At 39.6% G+C, this 23,609-nt stretch overlaps 1 protein-coding gene across 3 annotated transcripts in view; it reads left to right on the top strand.

Annotated features, from left to right (window-relative positions):
* The window catches only part of csmd3b (CUB and Sushi multiple domains 3b), a 333,374-nt gene that overhangs the window by 153,319 nt on the left and 156,446 nt on the right, over positions 1–23,609 (top strand). For 2 of the 3 annotated variants that reach the window (XM_056398790.1, XM_056398791.1), the window contains exon 6: positions 16,753–16,960. In XM_056398790.1, the coding sequence (XP_056254765.1) occupies positions 16,753–16,960 (208 nt within the window). The remainder of the gene's footprint in view (positions 1–16,752; positions 16,961–23,609) is intronic. The other variant, XM_056398792.1, reaches the window with a different exon arrangement.

A 23,609-nucleotide genomic window follows, 5' to 3' on the forward strand; every position in this document is an offset into this window, starting at 1 on the left:
TAGTTAATTCATCCTACTATCAGTTGTAATGCTGCCATGAAATAATAATAAAATCAGAATCGATACCAACATCACTAAATACTTTCCTATTACTCAAGGTTTTGAGCTAGATTAAGTTTAGCGGATAGTTAACAACTTCAGGTTTGAAAAATATTTCGCTGCCGTTAAGGCAATGAGGAAGTCTCCATAGATAACCCTGATTGCTGTTGCTGTCTGTGTGTGTGTTTTTTTTTTTTTTAAACCATCTGCTCAGGGGCCCCCTGGTGGTAAAGGGCCCTTGTGCACCAACCTGCTGCATGTCAGATTATGACGGATCTGGTCATACCCAACTTTAATATCTGTGTGTGTGTGTGTGTGTGTGTGTATTTGTGTGTGTGTGTGTGTGTGTGTGTGTGTGTGTGTGTGTTTGTGTGTGCGTGTGCTGAAAGTTGTGTGTAATCTCACAGTTGATATAGTGTGATGGTGAATGCCCTACACAACACAGTTCCTGTGTATGTATCTATCCACCTGTTTTGTGTGTGTGTGTGTGTGTGTGTGTGTGTGTGTGTGTGTGTGTGTGTGTGTGTGTTGTGTGTGTGTGTGTGTGTGTGCGCACGCAGGCGTGTTCGTTTATCTGTATCTGTCTGTGCATATGTGGGTGTTAAGGCTTATTTCGGGTTCCCCTGGGACAGTGCTGACTGACATCTCCATCCATGGTTGTCATGGTGATGATGATGGATGTGTTTTGGGTTACCACGGAGACCGCTGTTTAGACGTTCTATCTGCATGCATAATAAAGTTTTAGCATAAGGAGATTCTGTTACTGACAGATAGATAGAGAGAAGGAGACATGCAGAAAAAAAACACACAACTTTACTGGCTGACTTTGCTACTTGTAGTTGGTGTTACACACATGCCCTAAACATTATCTGTTATGTGGGGAGATTGCATATTAAATGGGATACGTAACAGTAGTTTGCCAAGTTGAAGCCTACCTACAAATAGAGAGATGACAGATGGGCAGACAGTTAGAGAGACAGGCAGGCAAGTGTTCAAAACAGCGCACGTCCTCTGATAAAGATGAAAGAGTCAGTGCTCGGGAATTATAGAATTTTAACTATCCTCCACCTGTAGTGCTGAATTTTTAACACCTTCATCTGCTGACTTATCCAAAAGTTTTACTTTTTACAATGAAAGTATAGGAAATGAATCAACCCCCCATAGATTTACAGACATGAGATGTGTTGGAATGTAGTTTCTAAAAAAGCATTTCCAAAGGCTATACTTTTATGACATACTAACAAGCAGAACAGTTTCTCTCTTTCCACTTTTAAATTATTTAATGTGTGGGTGAGGGGGGATTTTAGTTACGGTTCAACATTTGACGCAATTACTGAACATGTTGCAATGCTGACTCGGGCAGTATCACTGCAAATTGTAAATAATGAACCTTTAAATGTGCTGTGAAAATACTTTTGATACAAATGTATAGTTGTATTTCTGTTAGTTTTACTTGGGAGTGCCACATGTAGATGATCCTGTAGTTATAGCCTAGCACTGCTGAGGTGGTCCATGCCACAACTACAAGAAATTTGACATGTTGGATTGTCTAAAACAGTGCAGACATGATTCTCACTGTGGTTACCTTTCACCACTGAATGAAAATAAATGACATGCCACGCTACAGTGTACTGACGTGAACTTAGTCATTCATATTCATTTTTACGCAGCAACAATACACATATATCATAGCTAACACCCACACTTACATTTACACAAACACACAGACACACTCCCTAAGGAGATGCCACTACACATGCATTTGCTTGTTTAGTGTGGCTTCAGGGCAACCATTTAGTGAAACTAGACATTTGAACACACTGTTATCACTGTATGACACTCAGACATAGCCATGCAGATTGACACACAAACACGCACATACACATTCTCCATTGGGTGCTGGTATGTGTATCAGTAGTCAACATGCATGACTGGCTCATTCACAATGTAGGAGGCAATCAGGCTGTTCACCTATGCATGACTCAGAGATACACACCCTTTATCACACACACATTATTTGACATACAAATATAACTATCTGTGTTTATAAGACAAAGACAATATCACACACAATCACAATTACACTAATGGTCACAGGAGGTAGACACAGATACACATGATAGTCCGTGTTAATGAAAAGCACATTGCATCAAAGCAATACCCACAAGCACACAGACACAATGTACTTGTGTAAATGCATAGAATCAGGCTAAATCAAACAATAAAGAGACATTTCCACAAGCATTAGTAACAGTTGAGAATGCACCCTGGCACAGCTTGTCAGGCTAGCCTGTCTGTCTCAATTTATTCACTCACCATTTCCTAGCATGTCCGTGTGGATTTCTTTTGGTGTAGTGTGTACAACCTCAGAAGCATTACCTAAGTCACTGATTCCCAACCAGTTTGGCACGTGAACTTCTCATATTGTTTGATTTGAGTAATAATGTGAGACAAAAAAAGATTTCAGAAGAGCATGAAAAAGCAAGCATGATTTTATTAGAATCAGAAATTACTACAATTTCCACCACAGCACTTCAGATTTATCTGGAGCGTGACCCTATCCCCAGGTTAACAACCAGTGGCCAAACTGGCTAGATATACGCCGTTACGTATGCAGATAAACATACATACAGTGGAAACGAATCAGTTCTGTCAAAACTGGTGGTGCATGCAGTTGGCATGTAGTGCACGCTTCTTGGCACGGCTAGATGACCTAATTTACATCAGAAAGTATAATTTGTTAACTAACCATCTGTACAATGTATGTATAACATGCAGTGAATTGCACTTATGCACACAATGTGTAACACAAAGTGCTGTGACAATTAAAAATGTATTCTGTACCAGGATAAATGGTATAGGCAAATCAATATGTTGACATGTATATGTATGGGGGGTTAAACCGGCTATCTTTAATCCATGCCCCTTTGGGAGAGCTTGCTTGGTCATCACTGACTGGGATCTTCTGCAAACCTCACCTGAAGGTTGCATAATGTTAAACAGTGTTGCCTTGAATTGAGAAACATGACAGTTCTTTCAGTGAGTGGTAGAATATTCTGGAATGTTAAACAGACAGTAACCACATTAAGATTGAAGATTGTTTAATGTACATGTCAGGGTCAAGACGTGATAGCTCTACACCATTCAGTAAACTGTACAGCAATATGTGAAGATTATGGACTGTGAAGATATTTTTAAGATATTGTGCATATTAACTATATGTTATTGAAATGTGTTGCCCAGTGTCCAGTTTTAGGTTTGAAAACTTAAATCTCCTCAGGCGATGGATGTTTTAAACATAGATAGACATGTTGTGAATAAAATATTAGAAATGTGTTGCATTGCATTCCTCCCACAGGAGCACTTTAGCCTCATAAATAATTCAAACACACTATAACTCACAGACACTCACAAAAGCATGCTACCCACCAATGGACATGCACAGATACACATGCTCATGCGTGCACAAACATACAGTACACACACATCCAGATACCAGGCAGTTCCTGCATTGATCTTGAACTGTTAAAAACTGCTTGAAAGGGACCTTTCCTGGAAGAGGGGGGAGTGACTGGTGAACATGTGAGAAAGAGATACAGACAGAGAGAGAGGGCAGGATAGGATGTAAAGTGGAAAGAAAGACAAAGACAAAGGAAAATGGCTTTACTTGTTTGCGATCCTTCGGCAACATTCTGCATGCAACATTGAATTAGAACTGAATTCAAGGTCAGAAACCAAGAAGGTAGGGAGTGGGAGGAAAAACAAAACCTTGAAAAGTGATGGAAAATGGGAAAACAAGGTGCTTCAGGCAGCAGTAGAAAGAAAATTTCCAGCACTTTGTTCTCTCTCCTTCCATTAAACATTCAAGAGAGACAGAATGAGACAAAACCACAAGTAAAAAAGAGTTCAAAAATACTCAGACACTGTTTGGGTATCAGATACATACAGGCCCAGACACATGCACAGGCCTACAAATGCACACATAATCCTTGGGTTTTCCATTACGCATGCTAATTTCTGCTTTTGTAACATTTTGTAACAAATGTTGTATTTTACTATTTGGTTACTTAGTTGGTTCACTAAAATAAATTTGCTAAATTTTGTCAATATTCCCCATCCCCATATTTGAAACTTGCTTTTTGGCAAAGTAAGCACTGGTACATTTTGGAGGTTTTCTTTTAGCTGTTCTCTATCCTTGAAAGGCATTTTCATCATCATTCAGTCCTTCCGAATTCCTTCCCCACCTCCCTCTCTCACTGACTCACACATACACACTGCGATGCTCAAATCTCTCTATTTTTCCATGTGATATTATCTGAAATTCTTATCTTTAAATCATTGTCCGTTGATCTTTCTTTCTCCTTTCCTGTCTCTGTCTGCATAACACTTCAGTCTATCTGCATGTCCCTACCTGTTTCTTGTGTTGCTCTTTATCTATATTAATATTTCTCTGTCTCTCTCCTTACCTCGCCATTGTTCTTGCTAATCCTCTTGATCGCTGTCTTGATCCATCTCTATCTGATATTCATCCATCTTCCTTCTCATTCCTTTCTTCCTTTATCTCTTTCTCCCTCTACCCATGCTTCTGTTTTGTCTTCTAATTGGTTTTCTTTCCTTCCAGCCAGTCAGTTCTTCATTAAATCATCTGTCATCATCTTGGTTTGGTCTGTCATCTGTCTTTCCCTGAGCTAACATGTCTGTCTCTCATTCTCTCTCTCTCTCTCTCTCTCCCTCTATCTGACTCTCTCACTCTGTCTGACTCTCTCACTCAGCCTCTTTCTCTCACTCTCCAGAATTTTATGACAGCTGGAAGATAGATACCACATCTCAAATTGTAACTTAATGCATTGGTATAGATGGGTCTGTCCTGAAAAAGCTCTATAGTTGCTGCTGTTAACAGTGTTGGGGATATATGGGAAAAGTGTTACAATCTTACTTCATCACTGTGGCCATTCATTAAAGGCAGTTCTTGAAAATCTTGGTCTCCTTCCCCTTTTTATTTGTAACTCTCATTTTCAATATTTCTTCTTTTGACTTCACTGAAAAAGTAGTTTGTAATGTGTTAATGAATGCACACACATACTGCAGCTCAAGAGCAAAGCGTCTAATTATTTCCAATATTGAAATTACAAAGTGGACATCAGAAAAACCTAGACACCATTTTATGTGTGTGATCGTTATTTTGACTCTCTCTCTCGCTGGTCAGGTTAAATAAAATTTATTCATGAACCTCTTCAAAAGAAGGTTTATAATATTGCTTTAAAAAGCAACAAAAAACATAAACACAGATAAAAGCAGAGACAGTAATCATAGACACACACACACACACACACACACACACAGGCATCTCTTTGTTTTGTTGTCGCTCTTATTCTGTTACTTTCTATTTTCACCAATGAAAGAATAATTGAATGTGAGTCTCAAAGTCATCATAGATACTGCACTTCCCCTCTATTCTCTGATCCTTGTCTTTCCTCTCTATCTCAGTCTCTATTATCTCCACTGATCACTTTTGTCCCTCTTCCTCCTGCTTCTTCTCTTCCTGTTCAGTTTTTATGTACCATACAGCAATTCTCTTTTCTGGATGGAAGGTTTTTCTCATACACACACACACACACACACACACACACACACACACACACAGTGACAGACAGACAGAATTATTTGGCCAATTGAACATCCACTGGTCATAGTGACATTTTGTAAGATATAATACAGATTAAGTTTCTCACACATTAATCACTGCGCTTGCTTTTAAAATCTCTCTTTTTATATCAGTTTTTCATGAAGAGTTATTGAAGACTTGACCAGGTGTTAATGTAAACACCTTTGTCCTGCTGATCCTTTGTGGCATAACTTGTTACTTCTAGTGCTGATTTGCATTTTCATGCCCAAGTATTGATTACGGAAAGCAGAAAAGGTCATCTATACACGCAGAGAAAGAGTGATGGCGTTTGGTGGTGGTACATGTGATCAGCCTGCTGACTTTTTCTTACTAATATTGACCAGCATCTTTGCTTCTATGTATTGATTATGTAGGGCTGAAAGTCAACTAGATATAGAGTAGCATACAGATCTGACTTCATGGTTGTGGTCTATCTGTGTCAGGACATATTGCTGTTGCCTGTTCAAGTCTGTGCAGACTATAGATGGTCTGTCAGAAACTATTTGGAAGTGGTGATTTAAGATTTGTCTCATAAGCATTTTGAGAGATTAGAGACACGTGGCATTCTGCTATCAAATTCTTTGTGACACTACCTTATTACTGTGACTAAACTTGGTGACACTAATCTAATAATTCTCTTTTCATAGCGGGCCATTTTTATTTCACTTCATCATTTTATTTCTGCCATCTTGTCTGTGTCCTCTATAATAGAGACATTGCATACGTTTGTTATTCACACACAATGAGTTAAAGTTAAAGGTATCCTGTGGTGTTTTCTTGTTTTACATTCACTCTTTATTATCCAAAAAATGTTCTTGTGCATTCCTTCATATTCCAGCATTCGTACATATTGAATTAATTTGCTTCATCATTAAACATTTTCAATGCTTTTTCTCCTGGTTTCCTAGCTTCATGCTGTTCCAACATTGATCTGTGGAACAGCATGAAACTGAGGCATGTCATGTTAGTAAGCATGTGATGCAGCTTTGTGTGCGTTCAGGCAGAGCACTAAAGCTGCACTCGCGTCAGCTTTGACAGACATCTTGATGCCGAAACTGCATCCACCGCCTCGGCCTCCTCCTCATGTAATTTCACCTTCAATATTTTTGTCTTGCTATTTTGTAATGTTCATGTTTTCAACTACCTTTCATTCTGTACCATAATGTGGTAGGGGGATTAGATGATCAAGTCCTTGACTAAAGTGTCTCTGACTGATGTACACATTTGCATTGCCATTCTCTGTAGTTGGCAGGAAGGTGTGTCAGATCATGTCATACCATGACGTACACGGCCTTTTGCATTCCTTCTTTGATCACATTGTGACTAACTCATTTTGAGAGAACCTTCATTTTAGCTATTTTTTCGAGACTTTTCAGCACATCATGTAGCATGGTTGGTTTAGCTTTCTTTTTCGACACATTAGGCAATATTTGTGTGTGAGTGTGTTTTACTGTGTTTAACCAATGCCCTTGCAGGCTGCAAAAAAGTGAAGGATGTGGGAGGAAAGGAGAGCAGAAGAGAAGTGAATCTGGCTTTAGAAAAGAGAGACAAGAGTGGAATGTATTTCGTCAGGGCTGTGATGCGTTAAACCCTCAGTATGCAGCTATTTGTTTAAGATGTCAGGGATGACATTTAACACTCACTGGCACCCAGGGTCTCTCTCTCACTCTGTCTCCCCACACACACGGATGAAAGCACATTCAAATACGCAGGCACGTACACAAACCTGGGGACAGACGCAGGTGAACACACACACACACACACACACACACACACACACACACACGGCCAAACATGCGCATAAATGGACACACAGTCAGACACACTTGCTCTCAGAGAATAAAAGAGAGCGAGAGAGAGGAGGGTAAACGAATGAGAGGCAGTACTTATAAATCACAACTTCAGCAGTTTGTCATTATGGTTTATAATTTAGAAAATGTTTAATGACTAAGTGAGAAAACAGGTACACTGGTCTCATCCATCTCAATACTGTTCCGGAGTGTGACGACGAGAGAGGCAGTCTCTTTTCCATTCAGCCCCTTTTTTGTTTACTCTCAACTTGCTTTGTTTTTGTTAGTTTTTTTTTTTGCTTTTCCCATTGATTTGTCGTTTTGGTTAACATCTCTTACCTTCTTCTGCAACCTTCCTCTAACTGTATATTACAGCCATTTTTACCTTTTATTATTTTTTGTTGGGGCAAGACGGAGGTACAGTGGAGGGCAGTACCACTTTACAACCACAGGATCTGTACTACTGAAGTGTCCCTGAGCAAAACACTACTAGCTCCAGGGATGCTGTAATGTAGCTGATTCTGTCAGCTCACAAGGTAAGCGAACAGAGAAATTCCCCAGTAGGCTCAGCACAGAATCACAATGACATTATTGCCCTGGATGTTGCAGTAGTGTTTTAAAATAAAAATATTCTGCCAAGGTATATTCTGATATTGCCTTTCTGACACAAGTCAAGTGGAGTCAGTTGTGGGGGTCAGATGGTATCAATAATGAGAGGAGAATAATTACACTATAATGAGAGTCAAATTCTATCTCACTATTTCTGTTACCAGCAAATATGATTCAGTTGATCAGGTTGCTAAGGCTACTGTAAGAATAATAATCATGATAGCAATCATTCTATCAATCCATGCCTTCTCTCTTTATGTCTCCTTCTGGTGATCTACCATTAAATTACTCTTCTGCCCTAATTGGTCTAAATGTCGGGCAGTTAGTTGACTGGCAGACAGCATCTGTTCTTTGATTTGTGGACAGATGGTGGGAAGATCTGAAGGTCAGCATGGTTACTAGTTGTGTGTGTGTGTGTGTGTGTGTGTGGGTGTGTGTGTGTGTGTGTGTGTGTGTGTTGTGTGTGTGTGCCTGCCCTAAACGCTATGACTGTTGGTCTAAAATGTAATGCTGGCAAGCATAGGACAGCAGCCAATATGTTTCTAATGTGGTTTAAAAGAGTGATAGAAAAATATGATGGCAGTATAAAGGGGAATCATATGAAAAGGACTGAATTTGAAGTTACTAAATCAGAGTCACAAAGGCAGCCAAACAGATGAGTCATACAAAGTTGAATGTGCGTATTTGTCTGCTTTAAGTGTAGTCTGACAGCCATCACTTTTATGAGTTTTCAAAGCAAAATGCGGCAGCAGAGCTCCAAAGACACAACAGTTGATTCATGAATACCTGAGTGGGAGCAGTTTCCGGTCATGACAAACTATTGCATCAGCAAACAATGGTCACAAGTTGAAGCATGGCAACGGGGACAGAATCTAGACAGGATAGATGTTAACCACACAAAACCACAGCTTTAAAAGTCTCCATCGAATTCATCCTGTCAACTGTCTCAAAACAACTGTTCATGCGATGCTTTGCAGAGCTGTTGTTTATGACGGGGCTGCAATGACACAATGGCACACTCTAGCTGTGAGGAGGATACAACCTGTACATGTGAAAAAGTAATGCCTGATATCACAATTTATTCTGCATCCAGATGGGTTTACATTTGGCAAAAAGAAGGATGCCTTTAGCCCACATGTCTGCTGCATGGTCGAGTAGCAGCCAAGGAGATGAGGCCGTTTTATAAGACCAGATGGTGCAAACACTTTTTTCCTGATGCATCATTTTCCATATACACTAGTAGATCAACTCAAATTGTTTCTTGAACAACTAGATTAAGTCAGACATCTTTCCTGGAAGATGAAGAAGCTAGATTTCTGTTTTGTTTGTGCTTCACTAAACTGCAGGTTACCCTTGAAGAACAGTCCAATATCCTATTACAAACAGTACAGGACTGAAGCATCATCAAAGGCAAATGCTGGCCCTACTTCTTGTAGAAGGAAAAGGAATAAAAAACATGAAGAGTAAATGGGCAGTTAAAACTGATTAAAACAGACCATTATATAGTAAAACAAAGGAGCTGTTGGAAAGGCATTAAGGAGTTTAGCAGAACACCATGCATGACTCCTATGGCGACTACCATACCAATGGCCAAAAATGACAGATTTACATTCAAGTAATGAAACCCTCAGCAGCCGTATGACTCTTATCAAGAGCAAAGCAGAGACAGTGTGGCATTGTTATAGTCACAAAGTCCAGGAGGAGGTTGATTTCGAAAACAAAACTTTGGTCACTGACATGGAAGACTGCTGTTGCTGTCGTATTTCTTAAAGACAGTTGACCCAGTGATTCCCTAACCTTCATCAAGGATTCTCTAACCGTAGCTATGTCATTTTGTCCCTGAACCTAACGAAACATTAACCACAGCGGCGTCAGATCAGAAACCATTCATATGTGTGGGTCTGAGGGGGAGTTACAAGTTGTGATTTGGAGGACTTGATTCTCCAAAGGGAGGGCAAACGCTCGCTGCATTCAAGACTCTAGAGCACACAATATAGGTATAGAGTTTGTATGTAGGATTTCAATATAATTTCTCTGCAACCTGATCCTTAAAATTAGATTGTAGGAGTTACAATTTTTTTTCCACCCCGCCTTTTTCTTTGCATCATCTGTATGCACATTGGACTGCATCCAAAGGCTAAGTTGGATTCTGTTCACAATGCCACCAATTCCATTACTAGGTTAGTTATGCGGATCTGATGGCACTGTCCGTAAGATCAGATTGTTAGTGATATTGCATCCTCTGTGCATTCAGGCAGCATGGCACAAAATTCAGCTGCTGAAGAAGCTTGAAGAGTGTCCAGCAGCGCCTCAGACCAGGAGCAAATTAAAATAAAGAAGTAAAAGGATGATCATTCATGTTCACATGTTTAACAGTTTCCCTCCTGTCTGTTCTGCCATTCATGACATGTAAACTGAGGCATGAAAGGTATAGGGGGAGTGATGAGGGAGAAAGAAGGGTGGCTATATATATTCAGTTTTACAGCGTATGGGGGGCAAGAGGTTGATGGATGGGTGGGTGGATGCAGATAAGAGAGCAGAAGGGATGGATGGATACAGCCTGAAGACAGAGGAGAGGAGAGGATGATGTAGATGGCCCATAATCCTTAGAGGCTGACAGCACACTGGGTCCTCTGTGATTGAAGTGTGTGTGTGCATGTACGTGCGTGTACGTGCGTGTGTGTGTGTGTGTGTGTGTGTACGAATCTGATTGTGATAGTGATCTGCCTATCAAAGTGATGCAGGAAAGGGATAGAGTTATGGGACACAAGGAAAGGAAGAGGGGGGAGAAACAGCAAGTGGAAAAAAGAGATGAGGCCAGAAAAGCCATTAAACATAAAATCAATCAGCAGAAAGAGAGAGAGAGAGAGAGAGAGAGAGAGAGATGGAAAGTGAAATGCAGAGAGAGTAAGATCTTAAAGAAAGACAGCAAAACAGAGAAGGATAAAGAAGGGATCCTCAGATGACTGCGATATTGATGACAGCACAGTGGGGAAGAGGGGATGAACGGATGGGAGAGAGGGAGGCAGGATAAGGAGGCTAAGAACGAGTGATCAAAGCACCCCAGGCCATGAGAGAGAAGGAGCAAGGGAGGGTGAGACGGGGAGAGTTAGGAAGGGGGAATGATGAGGAAGGAGAGTGGGAGAGTGAGAGGCGAGGATGAATATGGAAGAGAGAGGGAAGCATGGAGGGGAGAACAGAGGGAAGGAAGAGGAGGGTAAGGAGAAAAAAGATGAGAGGAGGGTAGAGGAGCTGGTTTACTATAAAAATTATCTTAATGCAGAAAAGGGAAGAGACAAGGTGTAGTAAGCAGAGAACCAGTATGGAAGAAAAGAGGAGAGGTGGTGCTACAGCAACAACTAGAGAGAGCGAGAGATGAAGAGGCAAAGAAAAGGGCAACACTAGCTCACTGATGTGATAAGAAATGAAGGCAACATGGCCAACACTACCTCTCTCTTTCCGTCTCCCTTCCTCTCACACACACACACAGAGTCACAGTCAAACTAACACATATAGCACCCTCCTCCACATGCACTTTCCCTCCTCCTGTGGGTCAGTGCGCTGGGGCATGAGCATGAGTTCAGCCTCCCCAGGTTTCAGTCTGAAAGAAAAGCATAGAGCATATCACAGCAGAACACTGCTGCCAGATTGCAAAGAACTCACTTACCTATAGATTTGCTCAAGTTGGCCCCTGTGATGAAATCAGATCAGAAACACTGATCTGAAAGAAGCTTTTTTTCCCCCTTCATGCTAATTTATCTTTTTTTTAATCTATCTATCTTTTTCATGTGTAATACCTCAGATAGTACCAAAAACTCTTATTTACCTTTTTACAGAGCCTCTAATAAAAGTGAAAGTGACATATGATATCTGTCAGTGTAATGTTGGGTGTGATGCAGTACTAGCAACAGTCTCACATTACAGGGAATCATTTGAATTAATGTTTATATCAACTGCTAACGGGCTGCACAGTGGTGCAGTGGTTAGCGCTGTCGCCTCACAGCAAGAAGGTTCCGGGTTCAAGTCCCGGCTCGGCCGTGGGATGTTTCTGTGTGGAGTTTGCATGTTCTCCCCGTACCAGTGTGGGTTCTCTCCGGGTACTCCGGCTTCCTCCCACAGTCCAAAGACATGCGAAATGGGGACTAGGCTAATCGGATACTCTAAATTGACCATAGGTGTTGCTGTGAGTGTGAATGGTTGTCTGTCTCTATGTGTTTGCCCTGCGATGGACTGGTGACCTGTCCAGGGCGTACCCCACCTCTCGCCCGAAAAGATGCTGGGATAGGCTCCAGCCCCCCCCTAGAGGATAAGCGGTAGAAAATGGATGGATGGATCAACTGCTAACTTTGAGAGCACACCCAGAGTCAGGAGCATTCAAAATGAATGTTGATTTATAGAGATTATTTGCCATATGTCAATCTATGTTCTATGGGTGCATAAAAACTTTATAACCAAGAAAAACAAAATAAGAGAGAGAGAACTTAATTATAAACATAAATAAGAGGCTGAAACTGTGTCGCTTTTCACAAAGCTATTAAGCTCTAACTGGCAGATTTAGGGATAACCATAATCCTTAATAAAGTAACTTTAATCTAACCATTGCATGCTGATTTAGGTTCAACCTTAACAGTATTTTGAGCATCAAATACCAATGACTTCACTGTCATTCATTTTGTAATGATCAATAATCAGTTATATCAATTTTCAAACAAAACTCCATCAACGCATTGGATGTAGCTGCAGTGGCCTCCTCCTTTGTTGTCAGGCACATATTAAATGAAATGTTTATAGGATTTAACAATTTAGGCTATAAGATGATCAGACTTACTGTCTATGTAATGAAATTCCATTTGTCAGCTCAGTTCAGATTGTGCAAGTTTCCAAAATGTGAAGATAATTTATTTAATATACTATAATATTTGATTTAGTATGGAGGAATAATAACATGAAACATAGTTCACTGTGACCTGCTGTTAATGGTGAGGTAGACTTTTGCTGTTTTTGTAGTGACATACTCGTTTTATATGGCCACTGAGACAGAGAGTGAAGTGATGGGACGAGGATGAGGTAGACACAGTAACATTCAACACTGTCACACAGATGTCCCATTATGATTGATGGAGCAGGAGTGAGCGCTGTACAAAATTAGCAGGTGCAACATGGAAAGCCGACAAGTTCCATATCATTTTTGATGCATGCAGATTTAACAGAAGGTAATCAGTTTTGGCTATAGGTATCTGAACTTCTCACCCCACCCCCCCTTGTGAGCACACAACAAATGTCACTTTTTATTAGAGCAGCTGCTTCTGAAGCTCTCTCTGCGCAGTTCTGCCGTTACTAGATGACACACAACAGAATTACTGAGGATCCTAATTGCATCATGCATCATTGCATCAGCTAAAAATTATTACATTTATATCATCATCCTTGCATGACTTTCAGGTTTCCTCCAGATCTACAGAAGTGTTTGAATCTGCTTATATTAAAAATAATGATAGGCATTATTTTTTATGCTATACTTAACAGTAACAAATTGTGAGAGAAAATAAGACGGAGCACATCATCGCTGAATGACCTTAATACTAACATCATAATGTCACATTCACCAAAGGTCCAGCACTGCTCAGTTGTTTAGTCATCCTTTTTTTTTTACTCTACTAAGTTCATTTTCTGTTCTTTAATAAGAGCCACACATCAGTGCACCTTGAGGCCTTTCCACCTGTCTGTCAACTGTCATGGGCACATCAATAAGCTGGAGGACAGGACAAAGTGTGTGTGTGTGTGTGTGTGTGTGTGTGTGTGTGTGTGTGTGTGTGTGTGTGTGTGTGTGTGTGTGTGTGTGAGTGTGCGTTCGTGTATCTGCGTACGTGTGTGTGTGTGTGTGTGTGTGTGTGTGTGTGTGTGTGTGTGTATGTGTGTGTGTGTCTGCGCGCGCGCACGCGTGCCGATGCGTGTCCACCAGTGCTTGCAGACGTCCTGTTGTCATGATAAACCTGTGACAGCTGTCATCCTGCAAGCAGCACTCTCTCCCACGGTGCACACACACACACACACACATACACATACACACACACACAAACACATACACATACACACACACACACACACACACATACATACATGCACGTACACACACACACATACATACATACACACACACATACATACATGCACATACACACACACATACATACACATACACACACACACACACACACACACACACACACACACACACACACTAGTGCTGCATCATTGCTCTGCTGCAAATGTGATGGGGTCTCAGCAGGTCTTGGTTCGGGTGTTGGGTCATTTACACAAATCTCCTTAACTGTCCAGCTGTGGGATGGATGTCTATCTGGATAACTGAATGGTCTGTCTGTCAGTGCCTGCCCTGCCTGCCTGTCTACCTGTCTGTCTTTCTGGCTGTCTGAATGATTCAGCGGCCTATTTGAATGTGGTTAATTGAATGAATGAATTGTAAATGAATAAATAATGCATTTCTGGACTTAATTTTGAATACACCAGAGCCTTTAGTTTGGGACAATGCACACCTTATATTTCATCTCAAACAGTTTTGAACACTGGCTTGTGTCAATACATAAGCAAAATATAAGACATAAACTAATTAAGAGCGTGTTTTGTTCCTAACTGAAACACTATGATTTATGGCTCAGTCTATTTTGAAATTCATTTCAAACCATTTATTTTGTTGCATCATGTTTCTCGTTTCCTATCTGATACTTTTTGTACCAACCCTTTGTCTATTTCAGTCTGATTCTCAATTTTTCGTTTCACTCTAATTCTGTTTGTCTCTGTTCTTCTCTATTTATGTTCCCCCGTTAGCCTCCATGTATTTCCTGTCTCTACTCAGTGCTCTCTGTTCCGTCCAATTTCTAATATCTTTTGCTAATGTTTTATTCATTTCTATTGGTTATCGTCTGTTGCTCGGTGTCAGTCTTGGACCACAGTTATTCTCTTTACCCCTCCTGTGGGTGGAGTCTGGCTTGGTCCCTACCTTATCTCTGTCATCTGTACATGCATCCCCCAAGGATGAGCCCGAAGGATGTGCATGTACACCTGACAGCGCCTGTCTACACTCTTATAAAGGGTGTGTCTTTTTCAGCTTATCAGTGAGTGCAGTTTAGGAGCACACATCTGGTGTTTCTCTGTCTTCTTTAAATACTGATGATATGAACATGTGAAGTGTTGTAGAGAGTAATATCATGTGTCATCCCAAATTGCACTCACTGGTTATGAAGGAAAATGCATGTCTGTTGTAAGAGCGTGTTACATACAGTATTGCCTCTTTTATGTATAACTATAAATTATACAGGTATAATTTATACCGTGTTTACAGGTGGACTTGTACGCTCTCAGAAAAAAAGGTTCAACATTGTATCTTGATTGTATCTATCACTGGGGCAATGGATACTTGACTGGGCTCAATTTGCTTTTGATAAATACATTTCAAAATGTTAAGACAGGCCTTCCCTTTTCTTTTTTTTTCTTTTTTTTTTTTTTTACAAGGATATATCTGAATATATTGGGTTTAAAAAACAGTATTTTGAAAAAGTGAATTGTTGCCAGTCTCTTAAATAACTTACCAGACAACCAATGTCCCAGTGACACAACAAGGTCCAATGTAGTATGTTTTTTCTCCGTGAGTGTAACTGTATAAATTATATGTGTATAATTTATGCCGTGTGCACAGCGCAATCCATGTGTCTTTATCTGTTATACAGTAATCAGCACTACTATCAATTATGAATATTACTATCGATCAGATGTGATCAGCAATTAGACAAAACTAGGCAAATCTATTATCACATCTGGTCTTCATGTTTTGAAACCAACTGGGGATCAATTGATAGACTGCCACTAAACCAGCCAATTGGGAAAAAGTTGATTCTAAAGTCCCTTGGTGGCGATTGGAGGAGACGAGAGCGGAGCTCTGTGATTGGAGAAAAGGAAAACATACCTTGTTATAGGAGGAGAGGACAGCAGCTCTGAGTGTGACAGGAACTGCAGCCTAACCGCTAAACCCCGCCCCCAAATCTAACTGGCTAAAAGAAACCAGTGTCATTCTCCAAAATCTACTGGCTTAACGCCAATAAAATAAGAACTGTATATATATATATATATATATATATATATATATATATATATATATTACTATGTATATTCTTTTTATATCTACTTCATATCTGAAGTGTGATGTAAGAGCTCCATATTTTCATAATATGGCTTGCTAATATTAAAGTCATCCATTTTCTAACATTCAAGCCACAAAATAACATTAAGAGTTGAGCACAGAGTGTACCTGTAATATACTACAATTAAGATCATTGAAAAAAATTGCCTCATAGAGAGAGAGAGGTGGGGAGTTGGGCTGGCTGACCTTTAATCAACTTGAATGGTTAAGAAATAATGCTAGGTTGATTTGAGAATTAGATCTTAATTACCAATTTGGAAAATAAACTGAATGGAAACATTTGTTAATTGACCCACCCCATCTTATATAGCTGTGAAAATCAAAAAAAAATTATCCAAAAAGCAAGAAATTGAATTTTTAAAAAGTCCGCCCCTCGGTCCCTCCTCCTCTCCCTAACCCAGGTTTTCTATTTGTCACTCTGATTTGATTGACAGCTGAGGACACATGTGGGGGCACTGTGAGGGGCGGCAGTGGGGTGGTGACCAGTCCCGGTTACCCCGGCAACTATGGTAACCAGGCCGACTGTACTTGGATCCTATTGGCCGAACCTGGAGACACCATCTCTGTCATCTTTACAGACTTCCAGACAGAGGAGAAGTATGACTACTTGGAAGTGGAGGGATCTGAACCACCAACCATTTGGTGAGTCACTATTAATTTATTTATTTATTCAGTCACATGTGTATATTGTCCCATTCATTGTGTTAGTAAGAAATGTGGCAGTGTGGGGATAGCAGAGCTGTCTGCTTATCTGTGGGATTCAGTATTTTATGTTTTAGAACCATTTCTGAATTGCAGTAGAGGGATAAGTCACAGTTTAGCGTTAGATTGCAGAAGGGTATGGGACATATTTCCAGGTGTAAGAGATGTACAATTAGCCAGATGGTGAAAATGAAAAATATTTACACGTCAAACAACAAAATTCCAGAGTGGATAGTAAGTTTTAAGACCTTGGTTGCCTGATTATTAAAAAGTTGAGATATCCAAACAAATGTACAGCAGCAGAGCATCATAGTGTAGGAGCCAATGTGGTGAGCAGTGTCCCACTGGACATGAGTGGTTGTGGAATGTGATAGTGTTCCCGATCCATACTTAAAAAAAAAAAGAAGAAAGGATTCTGTTGACACTTCTGACCTGGCATTTCTGTGAAGATAGTGCAGTCACGCTGTCACCGAATTTATAGTACAATTTAACCACACTTGGAGTATAGTAATAAAACGTTAGAACAGGTAATAAAAATAAGTTAGAACTCAGGTGAGAACGGGTAATAAAAAGAAAACTTTACTACAGATATAAAGAAGTATAGCATCTTTTTCATGAAAAAAAAATAGATGCAATCTTGAAGTGTGTTTGTGTGTGTGTGTGCGTGTGCGTGTGTGTGTGTGTGCAAAGGCACAATGCATAAGTACATTCTTTCTGCATGGGCCTCGCATTTAACAGCAATTAACTGATCAGTGCTAGTTAGACTTTTAACAGCTCTCTGTGGTTTTCTATTATTTCCTCATGTGTATTTAGATGGTTCACTCATAACAATATTTTACAACTCTGGCTGCTTATTGATGGTTGGTAAATTAAGCTATTGATCATTTATTGCTTTTGCTGTAACCAATTTGAATCTAATTATGGTCAGGGATATTGGTGTGTGCGTGTGTAATTGATTTGGACGTAATAATGGCCAGGCAACTGCTTTTAGGGAAGTGTTAGTGTTTCTATACAAGTGCACGCCATCCTGCTCACTCATCTGTGCCTGTTTGCATGTGTGTATACAGGTATGTGGGTATGTGTCTGCAATTCATGTTAAAAAAAAACTCACAATACCGCAGTAGAATAGTGCTACACAACAGCTGGCAACTTTTCACTTGCCTCTCTGTTGGTGACTGATCATGCTTCTCTGGTCACATTTTATCACATGCACTTAATCATACCTTCCATTATGGGCTGCAGGAAACTAATTTTTAGCATGCCACAGTGAACCATCGATTAAGTCTTTATTCTTAGCTTGAAAATAGTAATTTTCTTGTTTTCTTGTCAGAAATGCCATATTTAATAATTATTTGAGAATTAGCATGTTGGTGTTATCATTCTGCACTTTAGACATCCATTATACAAAGGCAAAACAATGTTAATCATCAAAGGCAGATTTATAAGAAGATAAAGATAAAAGACATAAAGATAAAACTGTTATTTTTGATTAATTTACTTAATAATTAATTCACTGTTTTTATTTGATGTTTAACACTGTCTTGAGTTTGTTTTTTGAGAGGCAGACCAAAATGTTAGTACATTTGTGAATATAGTACAAACTAGCATACATGCAAAAAGAGAGCAGGTGTAGTAAGTTGATGGTTAATAATCAGCAATATATAATAAATAAAATAATCTAAAATTATTCATATTTTACTTGTTCTTATGTCCAACTAGGGATGGCCAGGACACAACATGAATACCACATCTTCCCCGAGTCCCAAGTAACCACAAAAATGAATTATTAAACTTATCAACGGGAGTCTTTATTTTTAAAAATGAGCAAATTATAGGGTGGACACAGGCCAAAATAACAAACAAAAGAAGTCTACCTGAAAACCAAACATTACTCAAAGATAACCAAAACCAAATCAAATAACATCAAATAACAATGCACAAAGATGTCATGCGGATGAAACATGTGTGGCTGGGCAAAAGAAGTGGCTCTCCCCTCTAGCTGCTTGGTTGCACAATCTTTAAATGCTGGTGGCCAGGACAGGAGCCAATCAGCTGCTACCGTCAAAGCTGCGCCTCAATCACCGTTTGGTCCCGGCACGTGTACATTTACATACATACAGAACACATACAATGAAATACAATACAACCGCAGTTGTAGCACTTGCTATGATGTTGTCAATAACTGATAATAAACTGACCCTATTTAAAGTCGGGGTTTTGTTTGAGCTCATTGTTTTCTGATAAGAAAAACATACACTTCAGCATAAGGAGCTGAAATACAACACGGTATAGTCAGTGAATAAGTTAATAAATTATTGGGGTTTTCACTCAAGCAGAGTGCTTTAGAAAATATACAGGAAAGTCGCATTTAAAATATGACAGTGTCTGACATACACACATTAACAAATGTTTTGTATCCACTACATTATCCATTTTGTAAGCACTCCATGTTCACAAACAGTATGTTCCTTTCAGTGAGACACACACAATTATAGAAATAAATGTAAGAATGCACAAGACACCTAATTTAAATAAGTGACTTTAATGGCTTCCCACCTGGGAAGAAAACGTAAGAAAACGAGTACTCCTGTGGAGAAGAGTGTCTTGTTCATTACACATGATAGAAAAAGTCATGAAAAGGCTTGTTTGAGATGATGCAATGCTCACAGGAGCTTTGCAGCACAACTCTTCAAGCCTCGCAGTGGATGTGCTACATTACGTCAATGCGTGGTTCAACTCCTGTCAAACATGAAGATGAAATAACACTTCATAATATCATATCATCAACAAAACTGAACCCCTGCGGAGTGGATAAATGTTTCCTATTATGTATTATCCATCTCTTTTGAGACTTCCTGATGACAGGGTCAGAATTTGGTATAAACAGCCCGTTCCCATCGATTCTTTCATGCTTTAAATGGTACCGGAGTATGTTGGTGTTGTAATTGTCTGGAGGATTCTTTCTTGACATGAACTAGGCTGCCCTGGACCCTGCAGTACCAATTTAGAAATGTTTAAATGCCAGGGTTAACCCAAGCAAAGTGCTGTGGTGCATCCCCTCATGGCTGAAGTATGCCTTTTTCAGTGAGATACTTTGAGCAGAATAATGCGCCAATATGCGTCATCTCCAGATGGCTCTAGGGAAATGACAGTGATGCTAGTTTACTCCAGTCACCTACAACTCATAGTGCAATCTTATGGAAAAAGCCTGAGCGGTAAATTTGCATAATAAATATTCCGCAGCATGTGTCAATGCTGTACATGAATGTGTGCTGGAAAACCAGTACGGACACATGAGGGAACAAGTTCTATATGGAAGCAGAGTAATTCTATGACTTAATCTGTGATTTAACAGATTCAATCTTTTATAGGGTCAAAATAAAAGACAAATGCGTGTATACTGATTATATAATCTGTTTTCCTTATATATTCGTACATTCACACAGCATGGAATAGGTATATGTGCTGGGATCAAGAGCTGACATGAAAGTAATCAATGGCATTTTTGACATTGGTTAGTCTGTCTAATGTGTAAAATATGCTGCTTTTTCTCTTTTCATATCCTTGTAAGTGTAATCTCCCTTGTATTTTTTTCCTTGTGGTCAGACAAAGTAGTAACTCAACATCAATTTAAGATCAGTAGCTTGTCATGAACCTGCTGGGTGTGGGGAAGTTAACCCTGCGCACATTTGCGAGATCAGTCAGTAAGTTGTCATCTTTGAAGCCCTTTCTCCCGTTAACGGCCTCGTCAAACAGGGGTATGTTTTTACTTTTACAGTTCTAGATAGAGCTGAAATTGGTTGCAAATCGAATGACATTTATTTTCTAGTTAGGTTCAGTGCAAAGAATGGAGGCCAACCACTGATTCACATGTCTTTGTGTGTATGTGTATGTGTATGTCTGTGTTTGTATCTGTGCTTGTTTGCATGCAAGTACATGCATTTTTAATTACGTGTGCATGTGTGTCACATTGGTGTACAGTCATGCAATAACTAGTGTGTCTGTTCTCTTTCTATGTATGTACAGTGGCAACAGTTGATATTTGTTCTCTTTGTTCTAGTAAAAACTGTTTGATATTGAGAAGCTTGATATTGAAAAAAAGTCACTGTAAACAATCCTCTTCCCACCCCTTCTCTGTAAACAACCTTTAGTTATATGTCTTATCAGAATGATGGTGGTTATGCAAAGAAAGACACATTGAAATGACATTAAAGCAGTGTAGCAATGAAGCATACTAAATTTCCAGGAATGAAAGTGAAGCGAGTTTTAGCCTGTAATGTGAACGATAGGGATCAAAGGGACATTCTTTTGAGATGATCTTGACAACAAACCTACACCGATATGAATACCATTTGCGCTGTTAGGTCTCCATAGACAGAAAATCAGGCCCAGCTGTTTGGGTTTGAACTGGCAGGAATCTGTTGACAACCGTCTTTTTCTTTGTAAAAAATGTTTCCCCAAGACATATTTGAGTTAACATGCACATTGAAAATTCTGGATAGATGCTGTATACAAAACAAGACACAATAAAAACACTGGGCTGTAGCTCTATTTGGAGCTTGTTCAGCAAAGATTAAAGCATGACATCACCATTACTGTTTTGGGTTATTTTAAAACAAATTGCACTTTTGGTCTTTGATTGGATGCCATCTGCTTTACTGCATTTTTCATGATATACAGTACATATATAGTGCAACACTCAATTCCAAAATTGAAGAAGTAGCGGGCAGATAAATATTCACAAGATTACCTGCCAACTTAGGGATGCATTGGAGGATGACTTTGCTAATGAGAGTGTCCCTGAGAAGTCCCAAGACTCATAACATCATTTCCAAACAGCATTATAGTCTCTGTGAATGCATGCAAATTAGATCTTTATTTACTGTGGGCACAACAAACACAAAAACAATCTGAAATGAAAGAATGCTTGTTTTAAAGAACATCTTAAACACTATAATATTCTGGTATCTAAGTATCAATTAACTGTTTTGGTAATATCTAAACTTGCTGGAAATTAAGACCTTGCATATGCCACTATTACACAAACATGCCTTCACTTTGTTCACTTTAAATGGATGTACTAGCTATTACAGGATTTAAACTATTGATTCTTTTGTTGCAGAGTAGTCTTTGTGAAAACTAGGTCATGCTGCCTGATTCCTTAGCAGTTGCCTCACAACACCAAGTACTAATATACTAATTTCCGTTAGAAATTTGGGAAAAAGCTAATAGCTGAAGTAACACTTTCCAATGGCAATTAGCAGAGAAAGCTAATGGCTGATTTGCTAATATGTGAAAGTGTGCAGGAATTTGTTATGTGTTTATCAGTTGCTGTAGGGCTGACAACAGCAGTCTACCACACACAAACACACACAGATATAGCCCACATTCATGTTCACACACAAACTGACACACACAAGCACACTGTCACTCTTTACAGACACACATTCACAAACTTGCACATTTACTCCCATTCCCACACAGACATTTGTGTCTAATCAGTATGCAGAGAGGTGTTCTCACGCCTGTGAGAGTAGTATATCGCTGTGAGCTAAGTGCCTGTAATCCTAGCCTAACACTACACACTAATATATGAACACACACAAACACACACAAGTTTTATATTTCGTTGTTTCAGAGTCAGTTGCCCTTGAAACCAAGTCGAGCATCTTGAATAGAATGATGTCTCTCCCTCTCTCTGTCTTACTGTCTCTTCCTGCCTCTCTCTCCCTGTCTCTTTGTCTTCCTGTTCATCCGTACGTCTGTTTCTGTCTCTCTCTGTCTGTCGGTCTCTGAATCTGTCTTACTCTCTCCTGTCTTACAAGTCTCTCACTACATGACTCCAAGAAATAGCATGCTGTTTTGTGCTCTTACTGTAGGTGCACCCACTTGACAGCTCATCACCAAAATTATGGTAAGGGTGGACTGAGCTATTCAAAGTCTGTCATTTATCAATCTCTGTCTTGTCTACGATTTGTTTTTAAGAGGCACTAAAAATTAATTTGTCAGGCTTGAGCTGGAGTTGAAGCCTTGTCTCCAAGTGCCTGAAGTCATGTCACTGTAGGCGAGTTGGTTTAGCAGACAGTTAATTCCACCCAAATGCCACAGTGTGACACATATATTCACATACATCCATTGCACATTGATCACCACTTACTTTTCCCCAAAGCCCTGAAAACTGCAGTCATCAAACCACTGTAAAAAAAAAAGCTAATCTGGATCCTTCAGTACTGAATAATTACAGGCTCATATCAAACCTGCCATTTATTAGTAAAGTCATAGAGAAAGCTGTGTTTAGACATCTTACCAACCTTCTGGCAGAAAATAATTATCTTGACATTTATCAGACTGGATTTAGGCCCCAACACAGTGCTGAGACAGCTCTTATCAAGGTTTTGATAAGACCTGAGACATTAATCTCTGCATGAGTTTGGAAAAGTCTCTGTCCTCATGCTCTTAGATCTTACCACTGCTTTATGGTTGATGACAGTATACTAATAGACAGTCTCAATCACTGTTTAAGCCTCACTGACTGTGTCCTGAACTGGTTTAAGTTCTACGTCCATGATATATCAATTCTTAGCTATAA

Source organism: Seriola aureovittata, chromosome 16, assembly GCF_021018895.1.
Source record: "Seriola aureovittata isolate HTS-2021-v1 ecotype China chromosome 16, ASM2101889v1, whole genome shotgun sequence".
Classification (NCBI taxonomy): Eukaryota; Metazoa; Chordata; class Actinopteri; order Carangiformes; family Carangidae; genus Seriola; species Seriola aureovittata.